General features: G+C 43.4%; 1 protein-coding gene across 2 annotated transcripts in view; it reads left to right on the top strand.

The window, feature by feature from the left end:
• Window positions 1-12,756, top strand: part of dbn1 (drebrin 1) — a 135,679-nt gene extending 122,923 nt beyond the window's left edge. The window contains exons 10-15 of one of the 2 annotated variants that reach the window (XM_078286893.1): window positions 720-834; window positions 9,178-9,303; window positions 10,062-10,564; window positions 10,685-10,784; window positions 11,460-11,552; window positions 12,358-12,756. In XM_078286893.1, the coding sequence (XP_078143019.1) occupies window positions 720-834; window positions 9,178-9,303; window positions 10,062-10,564; window positions 10,685-10,784; window positions 11,460-11,515 (900 nt within the window). In that variant the 3' untranslated portion in view covers window positions 11,516-11,552; window positions 12,358-12,756. Of the gene's footprint in view, window positions 1-719; window positions 835-9,177; window positions 9,304-10,061; window positions 10,565-10,684; window positions 10,785-11,459 lie in introns of both variants that reach the window. The other variant, XM_071897392.2, reaches the window with a different exon arrangement.
• Window positions 12,757-23,055: the final 10,299 nt, after the last annotated feature.

Genomic DNA, 23,055 nt, shown 5'->3' with positions numbered 1-23,055 from the left:
ATACAAAGACAAAGAATCAATTACCTCTTGTTTTTAATCGACGATTTTGGAACAGCCAATAGGAAGCTGCCAGAGGACCGGTCTGGCTGATATGGGATTAAAAGGTGTGTGAGACAGCTTGGTGACTAGAGCCATCCGTGTCTTAATCATGACGAGTAAAATCTTAAAAACAAATCTGAAACGACCCAAGTAAAGATGCTAAAATCAGGTGATATATGATCTTATCTTTTTGTTCCAGTCAGAACCAAAACTGTTGAATTTTTCGGACGGAGACAAGAGAGAGACTTTATACAGTGAGCAGGAAGAGATAAAAGCGTGGATGACTTTCTTTAGATCACTAAAGGATGAAAACTGCTCAATTTTGGAAATATTCCTCATTTGACAGAAGAGACAGAAGACTGAACTCTCTTAACCTGCTTGTCAACACTCCAATTAGCATAATAAACGACACCTATTTGGCAGGCAGAGCGCCTCCTTCATGGTGAATTAACTGAATGGCCGAAAGCAGACAGTCAGACGTGCGTTGGCACTAAAAGTCGAGGGAACCTGAGCGATGTCGGCCAGACTGCTGTATCTCCTGTATGTGTGTCATGGTGGCAGCAGCACCTCTGGGCCTCGGTTCTGTGTTAGTGGGACAGTTCAGGCTCTGCTTACGCCTCCGTTTAGCTATTTATATAAGGGAAAGGCTGAGAGAGAAGTGTGTGTGTGTGTGTCTACAGGAGGCGAAGGCCATCATCGCCCAGCGGTCGGGAAACCCTCGAGAGTTCTTCAAGCAGAAGGAGCGAGCCTTGACCACCAGCGTCGACACTTCCCCCGTCTCCCTCCACCGGACCGGTAAGACGAGCGCTCGCCCGTCAGGTCGAGCTTTATCTGCATGAGACACCGGACGAAAGATGCAAAGGCAAAAAAAAGGGACATGAAAACTGCAGGAGCGAGGCAAAGAAATCGCAAACAGGGATGAAAGAACAGAGAGAAGTTGAAGGAGATAGAGAGCGAGTGTGGGAGGGAGGGGCTTATATTTACATTTACATTTAAGGCATTTAGCTGATGCGACATTGTAAGTGTAAGAGAGGTTTATACTTATGTATCAAGAGCGAGTAGCTTAACAATAAAGAGGGACAGCTGCCTTCATCTCTCCATCCACAGTGCTGATGAGTGCTTGAAGGTTTAAGAACAGCGTGGGAAATTAGGAAATTACCACGGCTTTTTGCCTGTGGCTAGCAAGTTTGTCTACTCTGCAACCAACCATGATTTGGGACGTCCTATCCTACTCAAAAAGCGCCTGGTGAATTTCAGGATGTACCAAAACAGTCCGATCCAGATTCACTCAGATTGCGTCGCGAGGGCAATTTGTTGCATTTCTCGTGCCTCGAGTTTTAATCTAGACACCTTTTACCTTTTCACTAAGAAATTCATGCAAGTCAAGTTGTGGTGCGAACAAACCCTCTGAAGGAGCACCGCACAAGCAAATCTTCATCACCAAGTGCAAATTGCTTCAGCTGTAAGACTGATCCGGTTCCCTTTGCAGCTGAAGCGTTCCCTTGTTTGTCCGACTTGCTGCTGACGTTGCATCCTGCAGCAAATCTGTCTGTGCAAAGTCTCTTTTAAAAGGATCTTATATGTGCTTCAGTGATTTATATAATAGAATTTATATAATACAATAGTTGGTGTTGTGAAGTGTTAGTGAATTGGGTGCAATCTCAATTTGCATGGCTCCTTCGCCTACAAAAATAACTATTATGTGGACAAATTAAGGAGAATTACATGTAATTTGCATATGCATGACCACGACAGGCACAAAGAGGCGTCTCGGTGAGTGAATATCACGGCTGATTCTGATTTTGGTCAGTTTGGTGATACGGCTCACAGACCTGCAGTGAATCTGGGCCTCAGTCTCCTGTCCTGGTTAGGTGTTAGTCCATGTTCAGGTTCTGAGGGAGAGATGGAGCACCTATGGGAGACTCCAGGGATCTCATGGTTTTTGGCGAGAAAGAGAGGGAGAAGGGAGGGAAGGAGGAGAAAGGGAGGGACGGGATGGGGGGGGGGGTTTGGGCGGGCCATCGAAATCATCATCTGTCAAGTCCTACATGCCATTCATCGACTTCTCCACGCCGTTCTCCTCAGCTCCTTCTGTCTCAGACGCTAGAATATAATAGAAATGGATCCGTGCCTCTTGCTCATAGTTGTGAAAAGGTTTGTGAAAATGAATTTATGAGGTGAAGATTGATGAAGAGGAACACTATGAGATGGGTGTGATGGCTGCTGAGCGCTAAAAACAGGAGGCGTTGGAGACAGCAGATAACTTTCCACAAGAGTCAGTACTGTCAAACTTTTTAAGCCCAATGTACAGACTCTCAGTCAGTGGACAATCCTTGTTTTTGCTGTTGGACTTCATGTAGCAAATTTTGACTTTACTTTTACCCGGCTTTTGATTGTACTTTGGCTCGTTACATTGTTGTATGTTGTTTGTCTGCAGCTTTAATGTTTGTTGTGATGCTACCTGGACTTCCTGGTTAAATGAATGAAGAAGCAAGAGGATTCAAAGCCTCCAACATTACATTTTTAGTTGCACTGAAAGCGGATTTAGACAAAATAATGTTTTTCTTTATGATAGAGAAATAGGATTAATCTGCTGGTTCAGAAGGAAATATGAAGAGATAATAAGAGATAATAAGCCATCAACATCTTCAGCATTTCTTTTCTACTTACTCTGCATGCTGTGTGTACAGAGTCGGTGTGTTAATACCACACTAACCACTCCTTTTCCTTTCTTTCTTTCTCTCTTTCTTTCTCTCTTTCTTTCTTTCTGTCTTTCTCTCTCTGTCTTTCTCTCTTTCCTTTCGGGGTTTTTCTGCTGCCACCTCTGCACTGACTTGACCCCACATTTTGCAACGGTGTTTGTCTTTCTCCTCTTTTGTTTATTCCTTCATTTATTCGTTTACTCATTTATTCGTTCACTCCTCCACTCATCGGCATCTTCCATTTTTTTTTATTTTCTGGTTTTTCTTTTCCTCCTCCGGCACCTTCCCGCGAGTCTCTCTCTCTCTCCTCCTCGCTAATGGGTTCCTATGGGACTCCACCTTTCCCACAATCGTTTCCACCTCTCACCGTTTACTCCGGGGCTTCACTGCCTTTGCCTTGACTCTGTCTTCCTTCTACTCTCTCTCTCTCTCTTTCTCTTTTTTGTCTCTGTCTCTGTTCCTGTTCTCGTCCGTCTTCCCCCCGCATCTCTCTGTATGGGTGCGTCGCTTCGTGTCCTGTGTGTATATCTTCGTGTTTGTGTGTATGGGTGTGTGTCGCCCCGCCCACCAGGCCGTTTGGACAGCCCGTTCTTGAGGCAGCAGCACAGTCCCAGCGACCCCAGTCCGAACCCCCCGCCCCGGGGCGTGTCGCCCCTCCGCACCCCACCTCACGCACGGACGCAGCCCGCCGCTGCAGCCGGTAGGTACAGTAAATAAACGCCAAGCGGGGGAAGACACTGACGGAAAGTAAAGAGAGAAGAAGCAGGGACGCCAGCAGCTGTACTACCAAACCCCCCCCCCCCCCCCCCCCCCACTCCCTTCCTCCCATGTGAAGGAAGCAACAAAGATGAAATGACAGTAACGCAGGGGGATGAAACTGCATGTGAATTCAAAATTTGAATAAAATAGTCTGTGATTCAGCAGAGAGAACAATAAATGATGAATAGACGATGATAAATGATGAGACTTGCCTCTATTTTCATTAGATCAACACTGTTTTTCAGCATTACTTTTCAATCCACATGCATTTTCATCATCTCCAGTTTTATCAGTTCATTTTTGTAACCCCCCCCTCCCCACACACACTTTCACACACACTTTCACTCCCCTCACATCCACCCACCAAGCCCCCCCTCCACTCCAATCTAGTCCCATACCCTGAACACCAGAGCAACGCAAAAAAACAACCAACTCACCCCCCACCGCCCCACCTGCCCTCCTCCCTCTGACGCTGCAGAATAACTTCCATCTCTCATTGACTTGTTTATATCCGCGTTTCGCTGTTTAAAGGAGGTTCAGAGCATTTAGCCGTTTAGCTGACGCTCTTATGTGGAGTGATGTACACTAAGCTGCAAAACTACACACGGTCAGATAAGTCTGCATTCAAGAATCCCACTTTACAGTTTTAGTGTTTAGTGTTATCCAGAGAGAGAACTTAGAAGTTTATATTAATAATGACAGTTGGTAAAAAATGATCTCTCGACTTCCTGAAAGCATTGTCTATTAGTTCAGATGTTCAGAATGACACAGAGGACAGCTACATCTACTTCAGTTCGTGACTTCCTACATTTCCCAGAATGCCTTTTGACAATCCTCAGAGAACGGGCCTGAACTTGTTGCATTCAGCTGTGGGTTATATGTGTCGCTCCTTAATGAGTCGCCCCTTAGGGCGCTTTCACACCTATAGTCCGTTTGCTTTGGTCCCAATCAGTGGATGAGTTCAGAGGTCAGTGTTCACACGGTCCTGTGTTAAGCGAACCAACATTTGTAAGCAAATGACACGCGGTCCTACATGCCGTTCATCTATTGGACAGAACATTTCTGAGAGAAAATCACTTCCTGTCAATCACATTGTCACGGACAACAATGGAGCAACAGCAGCGTATTGCGATTGCGATAGTAGCTCTGGTCTATTCCTCTATTCTATTCTGGTCTATTCCTGCATCAAACTCCATTGTAGCTGCAATGCACCAAACAACAAAATAGACCCAGAAATGCAAGAGACATTGCCAATAGCTGTTTTTTTAACAGTGTTCTAGGGTGTGTTTTTTTCGTCTTCCTCATTTTGGGCCCCACAGATTTTATGAATGCAGGCAGTCGCTCTTAGCTCTTTATCCCTCCTGCCTCGCGGTTCATCTGCCCTTCAGCTTGTGCACTTGCAAACCACCTAATACACCGAATACCTAATAAACTAACAAGCTAACACAGGAGCAAGCTGGCATTCAACTAACGTAGCTGCTAGTGTGATCTCCTTTATCCTTTATGGCTGCAGACCATAAAGTCTCTCTCTCTGTATTCTCTCTCTGTATTTGTGTGATGGCTGTTGACTCCATCGTCTCTTCACAGTCGCCATTTTTTAGATGTCGTCTAGTCAGCTGCCGATGTTGCTTTATGTTCTGGTTTTGTGAATATTTCTGGTTTAAATATTTATGTATCGTAGTTTGGCGGGACGTTATTTTAATTCCCTCAGAGAAGAAGAGCAGTAAGTGTAACTGCAGAGTCGACGGTATTCTACACCCATCTAAACACCTTTCACCTTTCTCTCACTTGTTTTCTATCACTCCTCCAACCGCCCCCCCCCCCCCCCCCTTTCCATCCTCAATCACATGCTTCTCCTGGCGGACTCCGTCGCCTCCCTACACACACACACACACACACTCTCACACACCTCCTGCTCCTCATCCTGACCAACTGACCAATCCGTGAGTGCGTGTGTGTGTGTGTCTGTGTGTGTGTGTGTGTGTGTGTGTGGCGTCGTCGAGCCACGCCTGTGTTTTGTGCACCCGGGTGTTACATGGATCTGTGCCCTTTGACCTCTGTGGAGTGGACCATGTTGTGCTGTACAGTGCTGTAATGTCTGTTTCTGCATGTTTTCAGGCTCTGTGGTGGCAGACCGTGTGCTGGGTGGAGCTGGAACCAGTTCAAACCGGTTCCCAGTTAATTACACTTTAAAACAAACCTCTAAATTAAATCCCTCCTCCCTTTAAAGTGAAATATCTTCAGCAATTTTCTGAACCGGTTTCTCTTAACAGTAAAAGAAAACGATTTTTAAAAAGCACCCACAATCAAACCTGGCCTTTTGTCCTTTCTAAATGAAATCCATCCTTCCTTTAAATTGAAACGTCCTCATTAATTTAGCAGCCGAGCTATCCTGCTCCCCTAATTTCGGTCCTTTGACGCTCGGACTCGACCTCAGGAGCTTTGACCCCCCCAGTCGAATTGGAAAGCCCACCCAAGCAAGACTCTGCTGCGCTGGATGTGATTCGTCACTTTAACGGCGTTCATTTGTCCCCCGGTGGCGGTGACATTGTTCGTCGTCCTGGATGTCCTCTCCTCTCCGCTGCCTCTGGGAAATCTGGCTCTGGTTCCCTTACAGGACCCTCCACTTATTATTTATACTCACTGTCCTTCAATTTCAGCACAATCTTGATGTGATTCACGCTCTTCAAATTGTTGCTTTGTTTCGCTCCTCACAGCGCCGCTCTCTTTCGAAAGTATTTCTAACGTGGCGTCAGTTGTTGGGACGCTTTTATCCAAAACTCCATGAAAGCAGACATTTTCTTTACTTTACTCCTCAATAATTGATCATGATTATGAGCCCAGGGATCCAGTCAACTGTCAATATTACCACATTTACCGTTTACTTTTTAACCGTTTAACCAAAGCTTCCGTCCAGAGCAGTTTACACTGTGTGCAACAGTAGAATAAGCTTTAATTCTTGGATCCAAATTAAATTCCCTGTCCTTCCCCCTGGGGCTTTCTGAAGACACTGAAGCTCTTTTTAGAAAGCTCGGAGCTATCTGTGGAGCTCATCCACACTTTGTGAACCTCCTGCATGTCCTAAATGTCGGCCGCTCAACGCGGTTCGGCGGCTGTGGCGTAGTGAAGCTTCGCTGCCGGTGATGTCACATGCTGCGTCACCGGAGGCGTCATTTCAACATCCATGACTTCGGCCGATAGACAACATAGCAGTAACACGCGAGAGGCCGTTCTGTCTACTGATTATGGATACGAGGAGTGACTAAAACTCTCTAGCTGGAGGTTTCAGACTAAATTCAAGACCTTAATCAAGGCTGAAATTAGCCATGGCACTAATTAATTCATTTGCGTATTCTGTAAACATTTTTCTTATTTGCTGTTGTTGTGTTTTTCTTAGATGTTTGATTTTAAAATGAAGTAATGTGAATTTTATGAATTGCTCGGACTTTTAAAGCCCATCAAGGGACTGTTGGAGTATCTGCACCTGTCCCGTACAGATAAACAAACTAAACTAAACTAAACTAAACTAAACTAAACTAAACTAAACGAGGTATGAGGCTCAGCAGAGTGACGTGTCCATAATCACGATAAAGACTGTCCTCAAGAGTGTTACAGCTTCTATACAACGGTTACCAACAGATGTACTGAAATGTTTTTACTCTCAGTATTTGTGTACAGGAACAAAAACAAGAAAGACTGCTAACCTGGTTAGCAAGAATTGGCAAAGAACCAGTGCAGCCCAGTTCAGCATGCATTATGGGAAATAAAGATGCTACATGAAGCATTTTTAAACATTGTCATTTAGTTTAGGTGTCAAGTTTAATTGACAGTCACCTTGATATAATTATCATAAACAAATGAGACCATGGTGAAGATGGTCGGTCGCCTCTGTCGCAGGTCACTCCAAATGAAGACCACATTTCCCATAAACCCCGTTGCTTCCTGTCGTAAAGAGGACGTTCCTCTTGTCCCCCGGAGTCGCTCTGCATACAGCTGGTTTCTCTTTGTCTTGACTGAAGAGGATCAACTTGCTTCCACCGTCTGCTGCCAGAAACTGTGAAAGCTTTAGCTGCGTTTGCTCTGGAAGAACAGAACCTCTTCCTGTTTTGTGCCGTAAAGCGATCCAGCAGATTTCCCTCCAGATCCACCAGGTGGAGAAACAATGGAGGATGCAGAGTAGAGACTGATAGAGGCTGACGATCGTCTTGCCGATGGTCTCGTTTGTTTATGGTAATTCTACTAATGTCTGAAAATTAATGTGGTGATGATTCATTGATGTTAAAATACACGTAGCACCAATCAGATTTCCTGGCTGAAACCACCCGTTGTATAAATGTGTATGGGATGTATGTTCCTTCACAGCAGCCGCTCTGCACCATACAAATCACGCTTGAATTCATTGAACTGTCTGAGAAACAAGGGACACGTCCGACTCACTGTGGAACCGATCTCCATGACTGTAACCGTCATTGTGTCGATGTTTGAACCGCCATCCTGAACCGTCATAATGATTTCCACGCCTGGGTCTCATCAGAGCATGGCGGCGGCGGTGTTGCTGTGTTCTGATGCTCGTGATGCTCGTGATGCTCGTGTCTGCCGGTCATGCCGACTACATCTGTGGTTGTTTGCTGGTTATGTGATCGCAAAAAGTGACGTGACCGCTGTGGTTTTGTGCACTGTTAAAAAAAAAAGTGCTGAAATAACACAGGAGGAGCCGTCCCAAACTAAACACACAGATGTTTTGATAAATGACTCTACATAGAAGTCACCTTGCACAGAAGTCAAATTAATTTCCTTTATTTGTGTAGGTATGTGGTCAAAATTCGATTTTTCACTTCAAAAATCCATTTTTGCATGCAGTTTCAGATCCCAACTGAACTTTTTCTCCCTTAAAAGCTTCTTAAACTCTTCCAGTCTGACCGGTTTACAGATTTGAACTGGGGGACTGGAAGCTCAGTCCTGTCTGCTAGAGCTGAAACGATTAGTCAATCAACAGAAAATTAATCTATTACAATTTTGATAAGCGATTAATCGTTGTAGTCATTTATCAATTACAAATACCCCAAATTTGCTGGTTACAGCTTCATAAATGCTAAGATTTGCTTACTTTTTTCCATTTAATATCATTATAAAATTCATACTTTGGGGTTTTTTGGCTGCTGGTCAGACTAAGTAAGCAATTTTAAGAATCACTTTGGGATCTGGTAACTTGTGATTGGCATTTGTCATTATTTTTGACATTTTATAGCCTATGTGATTAATCGATTAATCCAAAAAAAAGAATCGGTAGCCTAGATTGATCGATAATAACGGCAATCATTAGTTGCAGCCTCACTGTCAATCAGCCAATCAATTCAATTTCATTCAAGAAATACCGTAATAACTGAAAAACTAAAAAAAAACCAGCTTGAAATATATTATTCCTGTTCTGACACATAGGACATTTGGAAACAATCTCTTACAAAACTGCTGATTTTTCATGTGATCGTCATACTTGTGTGTTTCCAGTCAGACGAAACAGATTCTGTGTTATTTCAGCACATCTGGTTCAGGAGTGTGACGTCATGTTGTCGGTGGATCTTTGTGATGTGAGGACTTTGTTGTTGTTGTTGTTGTTGTTGTTGTTGTTGTTGTGCCCTTTTCGACTGTTTGCTGCTGTGCCGTTCTGACCCACTAGGGGACGACGATGCTGAAGCGAGCACAGAGTGCAACATGGCCGCCGTGTCGCCCATTCCCAAAATAGTCACTACGCCCATCAAAGAGGACGTCAGCCGGGAGGAGGAGAGCTGCAGAAACGAGTGGGGTAAGAAACACACACACACACACACACACACACACACACACACACACCATTCTCTTTCCTTTTCTGTATCACACACACAAACGTGTAACTGTAACTGTCTCTCTCCTCTGAATCACACACACCTACAGCATGACTCTCTTTCCCTCTCTCTGTCCCAGGGGATTTAACATGATGAGGCAGGAGTCGCTCACCCTGAAATAGCACAAGGCATCGTTACATCACATCCTGTGTATTAGTAAATGTGATGAAACAGTGACGGAGATAGGCAGATGTTAAATAGGTTACTCATCCCACACGGAGCGATAAAGCGGTTACACTGTGAAAGAGGCATGCGTATTTAAAAAAAGAAAAAAAGATAAAGGTTAAAGACTCATGTTGGTGACATTAAATACAATTTGTGCTGTTGGCAAATCACCTTTAAAGTGCAATAAATTCACTAAAAACATCTTTACCTTCAATTTCAGGCAAAAAAAACTGATTTCACGCACCCACATTTTTACTTTTACATGCAGCATCTGTTTTGATAACTGTGGGTGTGTGATTTCCATTCACAACAGAGTTTTGATTGACAGGTTGACAGCCAATCACAGACTGGAGGTGACCACACATGGAAACTGTTGCTGATATCCCAAAAAAAAAAAAGCTTTCTTGAACTGGATATGGGTTGAATCACTGTTGTGTTACAGCAATCAGACGGACGCATATTTTGTTGAAGATTATTACTTGAATAAATCTCTGTTTCCCCGGTTCCTCCTCAGGTTCAGGGCCACAGGAGCAGAAGTCTCCGGTCCAGGAGTCGACGCCCACCAAGCCCGTCCAGAGCGTCGCCCCGCAGGCCCGCGACTCCGCCAACTTCTCCGTCTGGGAGTCCGGGACAGACAGCCTGGTCGACCTGTGGGACAGCGGCTGTGCGCCTGGCGCCGCCCCCTCCCAGTCCTCCCACCTGGTGGACTTGATGGGCGACACCCCCGACGCCAAACCCGCCAACGCCTCGCTCCCCCCCGCCGCCGCCGCCGCAGCAGCCGGCGTCCGGCCTCAGCCGCTCCTCAGCTTCGACGAGATGATGGACGGGACGTTCTGCTCGAGCTCCGGGGCCGAGGACGACCCCTCCAGCCTGGTGGACGTGGCCGGCTCCGACCAGATGACCCTCAGCTACCAGCATGCGCTGCAGCACGCGTCGGGCGAGGGGCAGGAGCAGGAGCTGGATGACGGACAGCTGCTGATGACCAATGGGGAGACGCTGCTGAAAGAAGGGACTCAGGTCAGAGATCCTGCTGCCGCTGTGCTGAACATCAGACAGGAGGTTTCTGTCTCACTGTGTATTCATAGATGTTTTCTTTCTCCTCCTGTCTGTCTTCTGCCTGTCTGTCCGTCCATACAGGCCAGTGAGGGCTATTTCAGCCAATCACAGGAAGAGGAATTCGGCCAATCAGATGAGTGCTCGGCTAAACCTACGCCAGTCTTTTATAACAAGCCACCAGGTGAGATACTTATCTGAAAATCAGGTTAACAAAATCAGTAAAGTTTCAGCTTTGTTTCATTTCAGTTTTAACAAGGATACAATATACAAAGCAATACAAAAACATTATAAATTTTAAAAAATTACAATATTCCCAGTAAATATAACACACAGCATGCACAGACAATTAATTATGGGATGAATGACCTGTAAAGTTTTGAGTTGTGCGTTCGGACCATAGACTGTAAAAACCGATGTAAAAAAAAAAAAAAAACGAAGTAGTGAGTGACGTCACCTATAGGTTTCTGAAGGGACGTTTTGAAGCAAAAAGTTTGGGTTTATGGTCGCCGCCATGTTGACATTTTTTGGAGCCGGAGCCTGCTATTGGTCCGTAATCTGCGACCTGTCGATCACGAGGAAAACAACCCCGTTTTATAACCGTCATCCCGTTAATGACATAATTATTTAGAAAATCGCCATATGGACACACATTAGAAGAAGTGAAATTAGCTACTGAGACCAAAACCGCTTTTTGAAAAAATTAGGTACAGCCAAGTAAATATTAAGGTAATGGTTCGCTTTTACAGAATAAATGTCGTCAACAAAAGTCACCACAAGAAGTAACGCAAAAATGTTAATGTGTGTGTGTGTGTGTGTGTGTGTGTGTGTGTGTGTGTGTGTGTGTGTGTGTCTCCAGAGATTGACATTACGTGCTGGGACACGGACCCCGTGGTTGACGAAGACGACGACTAAACCGGCCAATCAGAAACCACCACCGGACCAAGAGGAAGTAGGGAGTGCACATCATCAAGAAGCAGATTTTTCTAAAAAACAAAACACAAACAAAAAAAAGTAATAACAAGTCTTGCATCAAAACAACTTCTGTATAATCTTCTAGAGGAAAAAAAAAAAAAAAAAGTTAGCCACCGAAAAGGGGTTTGAGTTATCGTTAAAGATGCTAATGGGTTGGAAAGCTCGTTTTAAGACTTTTTTTTTTGTGTGTGTGTGTTTGTTATTTTATTTATTTGTTTTTTCTTCTTTTTTTTTTTTTGCTATGCAGATGTAATAGCTGGGAGCGGGGGACTTTTGTTGGTGTATTTGATTTATTACTCAGCAAAGTAGCGCACAGCTGTATGTTAGAGACAATGAAGCCCTGTGTACGGCAGCTAGCCTGCACACCTAGTCGATAGTGCTTTAATAAAATAACCCCCAATACTAACTACTATTACAATGGATTATTACAGCTGCCATATACAGTATATCCTCCTTCTTTCCATTTCTCTTTTACCTCTTTTCTACCTCCCTCCTTCCCTCAACACCGCAAAAAAATATTTAACTCCGCAAGTCGACTCATTTTGCATTTAGTCTCAAGATCTCGCTTTATTTAAAACTCACTTTTGTCCAACTTCTTTTTAAAATAAAATTCTCTAAATAGTTGATGGTGTTTTGAAGAAGGCAAATCTGCTTTGGAATCGAGTTAAATGATCTCACCCTGTTGGCCTTTTTTCACTTGTGTTTGTTTTTTAAAAGTAAGATTTTAAGACTGAATTCAAGATTGAATGACTTGTAAACATGGATGTTTTTTTTTTTTTCAGTGTAAATTTTTTTCCCCTCTGCCTCCTTCTGGATGAACAGTGTCTTCTACACCAGCTCTGCCCTGTGCCTGTCGCCCCACTGACCTATTTACACTAGTAAAAAAAAGAAAAAGTACAAAAAAAAAAAGAAAACGTCGTCTTTTTTTTGCATCTGACTTCAAAGTGTGTTCTAGATTAATAGAGATATTTTTGAAGTATTAATAGTTTTTTTGGGGAGGGGGGAAATCTGGCATCGAATCTGGCGTTAGGACGAGCCAGGTGAGTCCTGAAGCCAGATTCAGCCTGCGCATACTAGAAAAAAAAAATTGAATATTTATATTATTCCTATTCTTCTAGAGAAATATCTCCAAGGCTAGATAGATGTGAGAAGTCACCTGAAAATGAAAAAGAGAGGATCTCAGCGCCATACACATTCATATTCTACATATTTTGGGACGGCAGTGGGCCCAGTACCTGTTAGGAGGTGGGTGGGGTGAGGTGGGTGGGGTGGGGTGAGGTGGGTGGGGTGGGGTGGGGTGGGGTGGGTGGGGGGGTGCCTTGCCTTGTCTAATCCTGTCTAGATTTTAATTTTAATGTTCACTTAACAGCAATTAGGCCTCACTGTCCCGCTCATGGTCCGCAGAGAGAGAGACAGGGAGGGAAGGACAGGCTGTGCAGGGACAGATGGAGGAACCGGTTTTAAACTAACTTGGGCCACACAGTACTTGCAAATATTGTTCAAGTAATCTGCGTGGAGTACCAGATGAATTAAGCTTAAGATAGTGTCAGGTAAGTTATGAATCACAGAAAAGTATAATAAATTGACTTTCATATACTTTACTGTGGCGGTATAAAACTCTCTGGCACTGATAGTATTTTCCTGTGTGGCAAACCAGGCCCGATATGGGACCTAAAGCAGGATAAATTGAAAAGTATTCGCAAATACTGCTGACTAAGTCTGGTGGGAAGAGAGGAAGAAAAGAAGGGAGGAAGAGAGGAAGGAAAGAGGAGAGGACGGGAGGAAGAGAGGAAGGGAAGGCAGCAGGGATCAAATAAGGATGAGCAGAAGCTGAAGTGGGACTGGAGGTCTGCGGTGTAAATTTGGACTCTTCTAGGAACTAGTCCTGAGAAGTGGAGACGCCTCCTGTGTTAATAGTTAATAGAAAGTTTCCAACAGTTTCAGGAAGTTGATGTACTTTTCTATGATTGACAGCTCGCCTGACATCTGAACCCCCCCCAGTCCCCCCTCCCCTACCCCCCCACCCCATCTAGTCCTCCAAGCAGTTCAAAACAAAAGCTAATAATTATTTCCAAATCCTACCTGACCCAGGTCTGCTGCCCGACTGCTTTTGTTCTGTGCCAATGCAAAAAGTACCGTCTGTATTTGTCGTTGTGTTGTTTAGCCGACTCTCTCCCTGGAAGCTGGAGGAAACACAGATGAGTGGGGGAGGGGAGGGAGGGGGGGGGGGTTATATTTTTAATACCTGTCAAAAAAAGTGTGCTAGAATTGATATTCAGGATCTTTTTTGAATATTAGCAGCAACAGCGGTAGTCTTTCTGTTGTAAATTCCTGTAAAAATAAACTCCTACTAGGCAATAATAATTGTATCTAGAGAACTCGGATAGTGATTGTGAAAGAAGAACAGAGCCGAAGTTTCTCCGAAGCATCGCAGATTATTTGGCTCATTTTTATTTCCAGTGAACCAAAGACGATCCCAGTGTTAAGATGCTTTTGGGGAACCGGCCACAGAACGGTGAAGGTTGATTTATACCTCTGCGTTTTCCATGATCAGAGGGAAAGTCTTTGAGAGGAAGTCTTGACCGGACCCAACACACACTAAATGTGAAGCAAATGCTGGAAAAGGCACAAATTAGTGCGACACCATCTCCCACAAAATTACATGAAATGAGCAGAAACTCTGAAACACAAATTATGAGAAGATTACGTTCCTCCACCAGGAAAGGATTATGTGACAACAGCAGGAATTGGACATAGCATTTTCACCTGTTTGCCATGTGAAAAATGAAAACGGTTAAATTTAGGCAACTAAAACAACCTCAGATAAAGTTAGGGTGAGGTTTAAACAACTAAGACTTTGGTTAAGGTCATTGTTAAGGTTTTGGTCTTGGTTAAAGGTCCCATATGGTGTAAAGCAGGACTCCCCTTGCCTCTGTGATGATAAAGCAGTTGGATGGTCTATCTAAACATGGTGAAAGTATCAAAACGCACGGTCGCCAGCTAAATCCACACAATCCATATTAGAAAAGCGAGCCTCTAAACGAGCCGTTTGGACTTCCGTAACTTTGTGGCGTCACAAAGGTTCGCTCATTATCATTTTTGTAAGAAATAATAGACTAACAAAGTGTTTTTTTCAAAGCGGTTGAGCGGTTGTCATTGTTTATTAACCGGAGAGTTTTCCCTACCTGTAGCTGCCGGGCCGCGGCGTCTCACGTTTCACTCTCGAAACGGTTAGCCAATCAGAACAGAGGGGTCGTTAATATTAATGAGCCTTAAAGACACGGCGACAGAAACAGCCTGTTCTTGGTAAGGCTCAGAGAGATGCTGGAAAATGAATGTGTAAAAATGGATTGAGAGTGTTTTTGGTTCATGACACCACACACACAGCTTTGAATGGACCTCAAGACACAAAATAAAACACTGGGAAGTGGAGAATATGGAACCTTTAAATAAGAAAAACTTAAGCTGAAAATGAAAACCTCCCTCATAGTAGAAAAATTGACGACCTCCACACCCTCTACACTCTCCACTGCTATTTCAGTGTTAAACTACTTCTTGTTTCTAGTCGTGTCTCCTCCATCTAATCCTTTCCTGGTTTGGAAACACATTTCTCTGACTTTTCCTGCACGGAGCTCGTTATTTGCATTTTAAGACTTCGTGCTCATTTCACAAAATTTCAAAATGTTCACAAAATTGGCTTACTTAAATAGTCTAATGGATCAAAATCAAGCACTTGGCTCTAATGCTGCGTTCAGGTCATATCAGACTCACTGTAAATACGAGCTGCCGACTGGGAAAAACCTTCCACATCAGCCTGCGAGCGGTGATGACGAGTGGGACCTGTGGGAATGTTTCGTAGGCTCCAATATCTCCCACTGGGTGTCATGAATTACAATGAAGTGTGTCAACAGAGGCGGCGAACGAATCCACCGATCGGCCGTCCGTGGTAATAAAAATCTAAATTATCAGTTTTATTCACCTGAATACTGTCGGCTCTACTTGTTTTTGGTTGATCTTAAATATTATTTTGGATGCGGGCATTCCGATGAGTTAAACATGCGAACGCTTCCAAGTTGTAGCAACGACATGTCTTCCCGTTCTTTCGCTTCTTCCCATGTGACCTGAACGCAGCATAATGATCATGCATTTACTTCTGATTGGTGGAGCCGACCGCATGCAGGCTGTCGGCTTGCAGACCCAAAATGGGAATAAACAGCAGTAGAAAGCAGTGATGAAAACTGTCTGCACTTTAGGGACAAACCCCAGCAGCTGCAGCTCTACACCGGCAGCAGAGGGTCTCCCAAAAACACACACGGAGACATCTTATTGGTCAGTTTAAATGTTTACTGCACAACCAAACACAGCAGTGAAGAAGCCCTGTACAGCATGGATTAGGCAGAGGTATGAATGAAGCCTTGGCTGGTGACAGCAGTGGTTCTCAACCAGAACAGAAAACAGCAAAGTGACACCAAATTATAATCAGAGTGACAAGAAACACAGTGAGCTGCTGGTTTAGACCAAATTTGGAGTCATTTGGAGGAGAAAAGTGGATTATAAACTCACTGGATAGAATTCCCATGAAGAAGAAGTATTTGTGTTTGATATCTGGATGAAATCTCCAGATACATCTGAGTACAGTCTGGGTTTTATTCAAACTATACAGTAATCTATTACAGAATTATTTGTTTTAAGATTATGTTTGATTCAAATTATGATCTGTAATCTACTGGATTACTCCAAGGCAGTTACACAATCTGATTAATTTGAGTTTATTTCGATCCATGATAAATGACTTAATACATTCTGATTTACAGACTGTAATTTCAACAGCCGTTGTTTGAAAAGAGACATTTACTTTAATAAAAATCATTGCCAGCACAAAAATAAAAGTAAAGTATGGTACACACACACACAGACTGGCTTCTCTATAATTTAGAGATACTGAATAATACATTTCAGATATTGATTTTTTTTTCACCTCCAAGATGTCTATATCGCATTTTGGAAAAGACGTCTTCATTTCCAGATCTGTAAAAAGTTGTTTTATATCTGTAATCTCACAAACCAAATGCCTTCTTACCGTTAAAACCTATTTCCAATCAGTTATTTTTTTCTATCTATCTGCAAAAGTCTCATTTTCCTGTGACTCCAAAGCCTTGACTAAACTTAATCCATCATGAATTAAGGTTTCTACAGCCTCAAGCATATTCAGATGATTATTGATTTTACCAACAGGGTAAAACACCATCGGGTTTAGTTCACACATGCATTATAAACACATAAAATAATAAAAATAGTCCTTCAGAGGCATCTGATACATCAAGGGCGATCAGTGGGGGGAAACAGATGACAGCTACTATGTTTTTATAATCTGACAGCTGTAATCCCATCATATTAAATCAACGCCCATGCCCCAGCGCTGCTTGGCGTATCGGTTGAGAACCACTGGCTGGAAAACGTGAGAAGAGCAGAGTGTGTTTTTGTGCTGAGTCGGCCAGAGAGCTGCTTGTTTCTGCTGTGTGACGTTCCTCCGCTGCTGCACTCGCTTTCCGTTTGATTTTCAGTGCTTTTTCTCTGTCTGTCCTGTCCACTGTTCCACTGAGTTACTCCACAGTGCAGTTCACTCATCCTCCACTAGATGACCCAGACGTATTGTGTGTACAGTCACTCCGCTGCTGGACTACCTCTGCACTGTTACTTTCTGAGAGGATGTTTGTCCGTTCCTTGTTTTTTTTCCTCTTCCAGATGTTTCACAGTAGTCTTAATATCCGATTTTTCAGTAGAGACGTAGCATCGCCACTAACTCTTCAGTGATATTTTTGATTGTCGTCTATGATAATCTATAACCTTTGTAGCACTTTTCCTTCCTGTGGTGTTTAGAATAGATTTCCCATGGTGCAACTCTCCCCAACACGGCTTTAGACTGTCTTTTGTTCCTGTCTGCCTGACTCTGACTGACAGGACGGCTAAACTCCAATCAGACAGTAATGACTTGTGAAGGGAGCTTCGCAGGGAAGATGAAACGTTTCCACCAGGCAGACGCAGCTTCTAGCTTTTGAAAAACGCGCGCTTTTCAACGTCCCACAATGCACCATTCACAACGCTGATGTTTCCCAGTGCCATGAGCCGCTCCCTGCGCAGGTTTCCCATCAATATCAACCCATGCAGGGTTTAGGGAACTGGAATTTAGCTTAAGATCTCCCTACAGAAAACAGACTGCCTGTCTGTCTTCCCACTAAGGATTCCTGACTACGCCTGGCGGGAAGCGATGACCTCCAGGTCGCGTCACGCTTGACTCAAAAATACTGCTGAACAATACAGCTATTTGCCTTTTATGCAGAATGAAATTATTGGCAATTTCAGGCCCAAACAGCTGCACCCCTTCGGCTCGGTCAGACCTGGTTTAAAGGTCCCAAGTTATTCAGATTTCATGGCTTTGTTTTCAAATCTTCTCTCTGCCTCAGGATCAGAATAATGTTCTTCACGATGTTTTGCAAATACATGTGTGTTTAGTTAAAAGTTTAATTAGTTCAATTGAATAAATTTGAAGACTAAGTCCTGATTGGCCGACAGCAGCAGCTCCTCTAATTCAAATGAGGTAAACCTGCAGAGTGGAGGCTTTCCAGTTCAGATGCCGCAAACTGGCCTGATTGGACGGATTTCAGTCATTCTTTAGTGAGTAGAGCCAATCAGGACCGAGTCCAGTTGTGATGCGTTAGTCTGAAACTGCCTGGAAAAAAAAGGTAGAGTTTTGAAAATGCAATAACTTTAAATTTAACTGCTCAAACAAAATCTAATTTTAACAATGTCTTCATTGAACATCTTTGATCATATATGTTTATAAATAGAGGAGAATGTGAATTCCTGTAACATGGGACCTTTAGATGTTCCTGCTGAGTCGAGCTCTGCTCTCCTAGCTGCTGCTGGTGATCCTTCATGTCCCGCTTTGACTTCAACCCAGGAGCAATAAAGACGATAAATCATTGTAGTATTTTCATGTAAATAGCTTTGACGGACTGATTTTATTAATCCTTATACCGAATTACAACTTATTATTATTATTACTATTATTGCTGTACCACTAACACTTCTTTGTACCTTTGACCCTGATTGGTTGGAGCGTTTTGAGGCTCGTTTATCTCTGAGACGGAGCGAGGCGTTCAGGGGGTTTGACACGACGTTTGATTGGATGAATTTCGTCTCACCGACTTCCTCGGCTTCCCTCGGTGCAGCGGTCTGGTAGCTGAGGAGACGGGACGGGCCGGCCGGTAATTAGGCTGAGAGATGGGAATGCTCTAGAGGTCGACCAATTTATCGGTCGGGCCGATTGATTCGGGACAATTAGAGCTTTTTATAATCACTCATTAATCAGGTGGTATGAGTGTTGGTGACGCTCTGTGACAGCGACTCTCAGCCAGAGTCTGCCGGGTTTCATACCGACTAAACACGGCATCATTTCACTGATTATTTTGTTTAGTCTGGTTGAAAGTGTGCAAATCAGTGAAATGCTGCTGTAGTGTTTGGCTGGAAGGAAAACCTGCAGCCTCACATGGAGAACCGCTGCTCTGTGATGTGTCAAAAATAAATCCCCCAGTGTTTCGGGGGCCGGGATATAACCGCATTCTCCCGTATTTGAATATTTAGACGGATGCATACTGTAGGTAAACCTCTGTGCGCCTCCCTATGTCCCTCTGCATCCCCTCCGCTGCACCGCTGGGTTTCTACATATGAGATTTCCCTGAGACTCTCCTAACCCTGCATCTTTAACAGTGACCGAGCGCCTTTCTGCCCAATTTAAATGTCCTCCCTCCTTCAAACAGCTCCTGGTAGTGTCTATTACTCTCTCCCCTCTGCACTACAAGGAGAAATACTACTACTCTACTATTACAACTACAACAAATACTACTACTCCCCCCCCTATCTCCCTCTACAGCAAGGCGTAGCCGCTCCTTTTGTCTCTTTCTCTTTCTCTCTCAAGACGTTTTTCCTCTTTCTTTTTTCATTTGTACTTTTGTGTTTTTTTATTTTCCTCTTTCTCCTCCTTTTTCCGTCCGCTTCTCACACGCTCTCTTTTTTGAAATAAGCACAAGATCTTTTGTGACATGCTCAAGTGCTGATGTACTGTATGTTAATAAAAGACTTCAAAAAACCTCCAAACCGGCCTGTCAGAGTGTTGTTGTTGTTGTTGTTGTTGTTGTTGTGTATTTGTCTGGACTCCTGTAACACACTGTAAGTACTCATTGGGTTTGCTTTATTTGTGGGATATGCTACATTTTGTCTTCTTTTTGAGTATATCCCTCTAAGTTCAAAACACTGATTCCCTGGATTCCTGTATACCAGAAGTGTGACCAAGTCAACTTTGCTCGAGTCCCAAGTCAGTCTCAAGTCTTGAGGAACAAGTCTCAAGTCAAGTCTCAAGTCTAAATGTAGATTAACAAGTCAAGTCAGAACAAATCAAGAGTCCAGTATCAATTTAATATCTTAAAGAAAACTAAATATCTAGGACTTTTCAATGCAATATGGTTTTAATAGGATAAAAACTTGGTAAGAGCATCATGAGTTTGATTTTTATAATCAGTTTCAACTTCAATAAATTCAATCATTCCATACAAATTCAGAAAACAGAATTTAAATTCAGTCGTCTGCTGGAACAAATCTCATCACTTTCAATCTGAGTCATTTACACAAACACAAGATCTCAAGTCAAGACTTTAGAAACCTTTTCAAGTCATCAGAGTACAAGTCAGAGTCAAGTCCCAAGTCACCAGAACCCAAGTCAAGTCAAGTCTCAAGTCTTCTCTTCATGCATCAAGTCAAGTCTCAAGCAATTAAAATTGTGATTTGAGTCTGACTCGAGTCCAAGTCATGTGACTCGAGTCCCCACCTCTGCTGTATGCATTTTTATTTTTGTCCATTTTCCTGACGATCTTATCCGGGGCCACTTGTAGTGAGCGAGCAGCAAAGAGTTCGGTGTCTTGATCAAGGACAATTCAGACCTATTGATTGACACATTGACATGTTATCCTTCCTCAGAAAGTCTATTTGAATTTGAATGAATATGAGATTTTCATATTTTTAACCTGATTGGAAGGAGTATGCTTCTGTATGGGTGTAGAAAATTCTACAGCCCTCGAGCCCTTTTCAAAATCAATTAGATAAACTGAAAACTGCTTGTTTTTTCAGCTCGGTGTTCACCTGACAACAGCGATATGAAGGTCCATTTGTCTATTTGAGTGGGATATGTGCTCCAATTAACACAAATGGACTGACCTGCTATCAACTGGCTTCGGAAATGGATCTCGCCTACAGACTGCAGCGAAGGCAGGAGGGGCAAAAGTGCTTTTTCCCATTATGAAAATAAATGACATACTGAAGCGTTTTTTCTGTGTCGAGTGCAATCCCATTCACTGTGGAAGCAAAAACAGGAGGGTAACTCTGAGCAGGCACTGCTCTGGTTTCCCACACAAGGTTTTTTAATTCAGCGGCGGTGGATTGAAGAGACGTCGGCGCCGTTGACTTCGTTAAAGTCCGTCCAAGAATGTGGGACTTTCAGAGCCGCTTTAACTCACAGGCAGACACCGAACACAAAGTAGCCGCAGTAAAATCTACAAGAGAGGAAGAGACAGTCTGCTTTCTCCCCCGTGACTTCTCGGGGGCGGCGAGGACACGGTTTCTCGCTACATCATACCTTCATGACAGAACATTCACAGCGTGTGTGTGTGTGTTTGCATCTATTTATATTAGATGATATAGTTACAAAGTACAAAACTCCCCAATGTACTACCATGACTCCATAATTCGGACAAATATTTCGTCACTGTCGGGTGAAACCTCCTATCTCCAAAATGTCAACTTTTCAGGAACGAAAGGAAGAAAAACAGCCTTGCTTTTAGCTTGACTACCACATATATTAGATCAGTGGTTCTCAACGTGGGGTCCGGGGGCCACCAGGGGTCCTTCAGGAGGTTCCAGGGGGTCCCAGGCAAATTGATGAATTGTTAAACTTCAGCATTATTTCATTTACAAGAAGCGAACACAATTAGAGAATGTAGAAGAATGACTGTTTTGATCATAGTTTCTCTGTTATCTCTCTACCTACAACACAGATAGTCATGGGATTCTGGACAAAATCATATCTGACAATAAAGATATTCTCAGATTTGGGTCCGAGAGACAAAATCTCATCAAATGGGGGTCCGTGGCCCTAATGTGGACTAAATTAGGGGTCCTTGATATGAAAAAGGTTGAGGATCACTGTTTTTGATTGTTTGCTTTTGAAACAGTTTTATAGGACCAAGAGTTTAACTATTTTCTCAGCCTATAGAGGAGCATGCAATCAAAATCACCACAACTGTGAGTTACAAGGTTTTCACATGACGACAGCGATTTGTCCCATGCTGCTCACTCTTTTATCTACATTGATTTTTTTCCCCCACTTGACAATCCTTGTACTTGCTGTTTTAGTTCAGTTAGAAACCCGCAGTGATAAAATAAGCACACACAGAAAAAGAAAAAAATACAGTTTTTTTTTCAGGTAAAAAAATAAGCAGCATGCTTACAGAAAGAAATAACCACACAAAGAAATAAACAAAAAATCAAAATGGCAAGCAAAGACACGTCTGAATGGGATAATAAGAGTCTGACAGCAGGACACAACATGGTGGAAAACGGTTCGAACAAAAACGCCTTGTGTTGCAGAAAATGAAATTGGGGAGGTGGGGGGGGGGGGGGGGGGTGTGAGAGTGTGGCAGTGAGTGGGAGGCTGTGTGAGTGCGTTCACCATAATTATCAGTGTGTGTGATGATCCGTGGACGTTGTTTTGTCCTCATGGAGAGACAGAAACCGTCAGAAGTGCAGTCAGACAGCCGAAGTGTCCCCAGCAGTGTGTGTGTGTGTGTGTGTGTGTGACTGTCCGTGTGTGTAAGGATAAGCTCATAACTATCTGAATGGAAGGATCTGTGCAGCAGCTGTGATTGTGCTTATGTGTTGATTTGTCCTCACAGACTCTCAGAGTGATTATGCAGTTGGACTAAAGAGCTGCATTTTCTCACTGGCAGCCATTGTATTAGTCCCTCGCTCATCCATCCTGCGTTATAGTGCCGCAGCCGACTCTTTCACGAGCGATACAGTAGAACCAAATCGGTGCAAAACGACTAAAATAAAGCTTGAATGTCTCCAACACCAAAAAGGAGAAGAGAAAGAGAGCGAAACTTGATTTTTTCCAAACAATTGCTCTTTAGGGGGAGCATTAATTCAGCAAGCATGCAATTACACACATCTCCATGTATGTAATTGTCCTTATATATTGATTTGTCCTCAGCCACAGTGATGATACAATTCAACCAAATAACTAAATATCCCCAATTAGCTTCAGCTGACTGATTCTGATCTCCCCAAAATGGCAACTGGCACCAGCTTGTACCTGACACCTGATCGAGGCCAATGGAGGGCTTTCAGGTGACGTAACGTGCCTCCAGCCT

This window comes from Centroberyx gerrardi, chromosome 11 (assembly GCF_048128805.1).
Source record: "Centroberyx gerrardi isolate f3 chromosome 11, fCenGer3.hap1.cur.20231027, whole genome shotgun sequence".
NCBI lineage: Eukaryota > Metazoa > Chordata > Actinopteri > Beryciformes > Berycidae > Centroberyx > Centroberyx gerrardi.
This window is presented reverse-complemented; position numbering and strand designations above follow the sequence as displayed.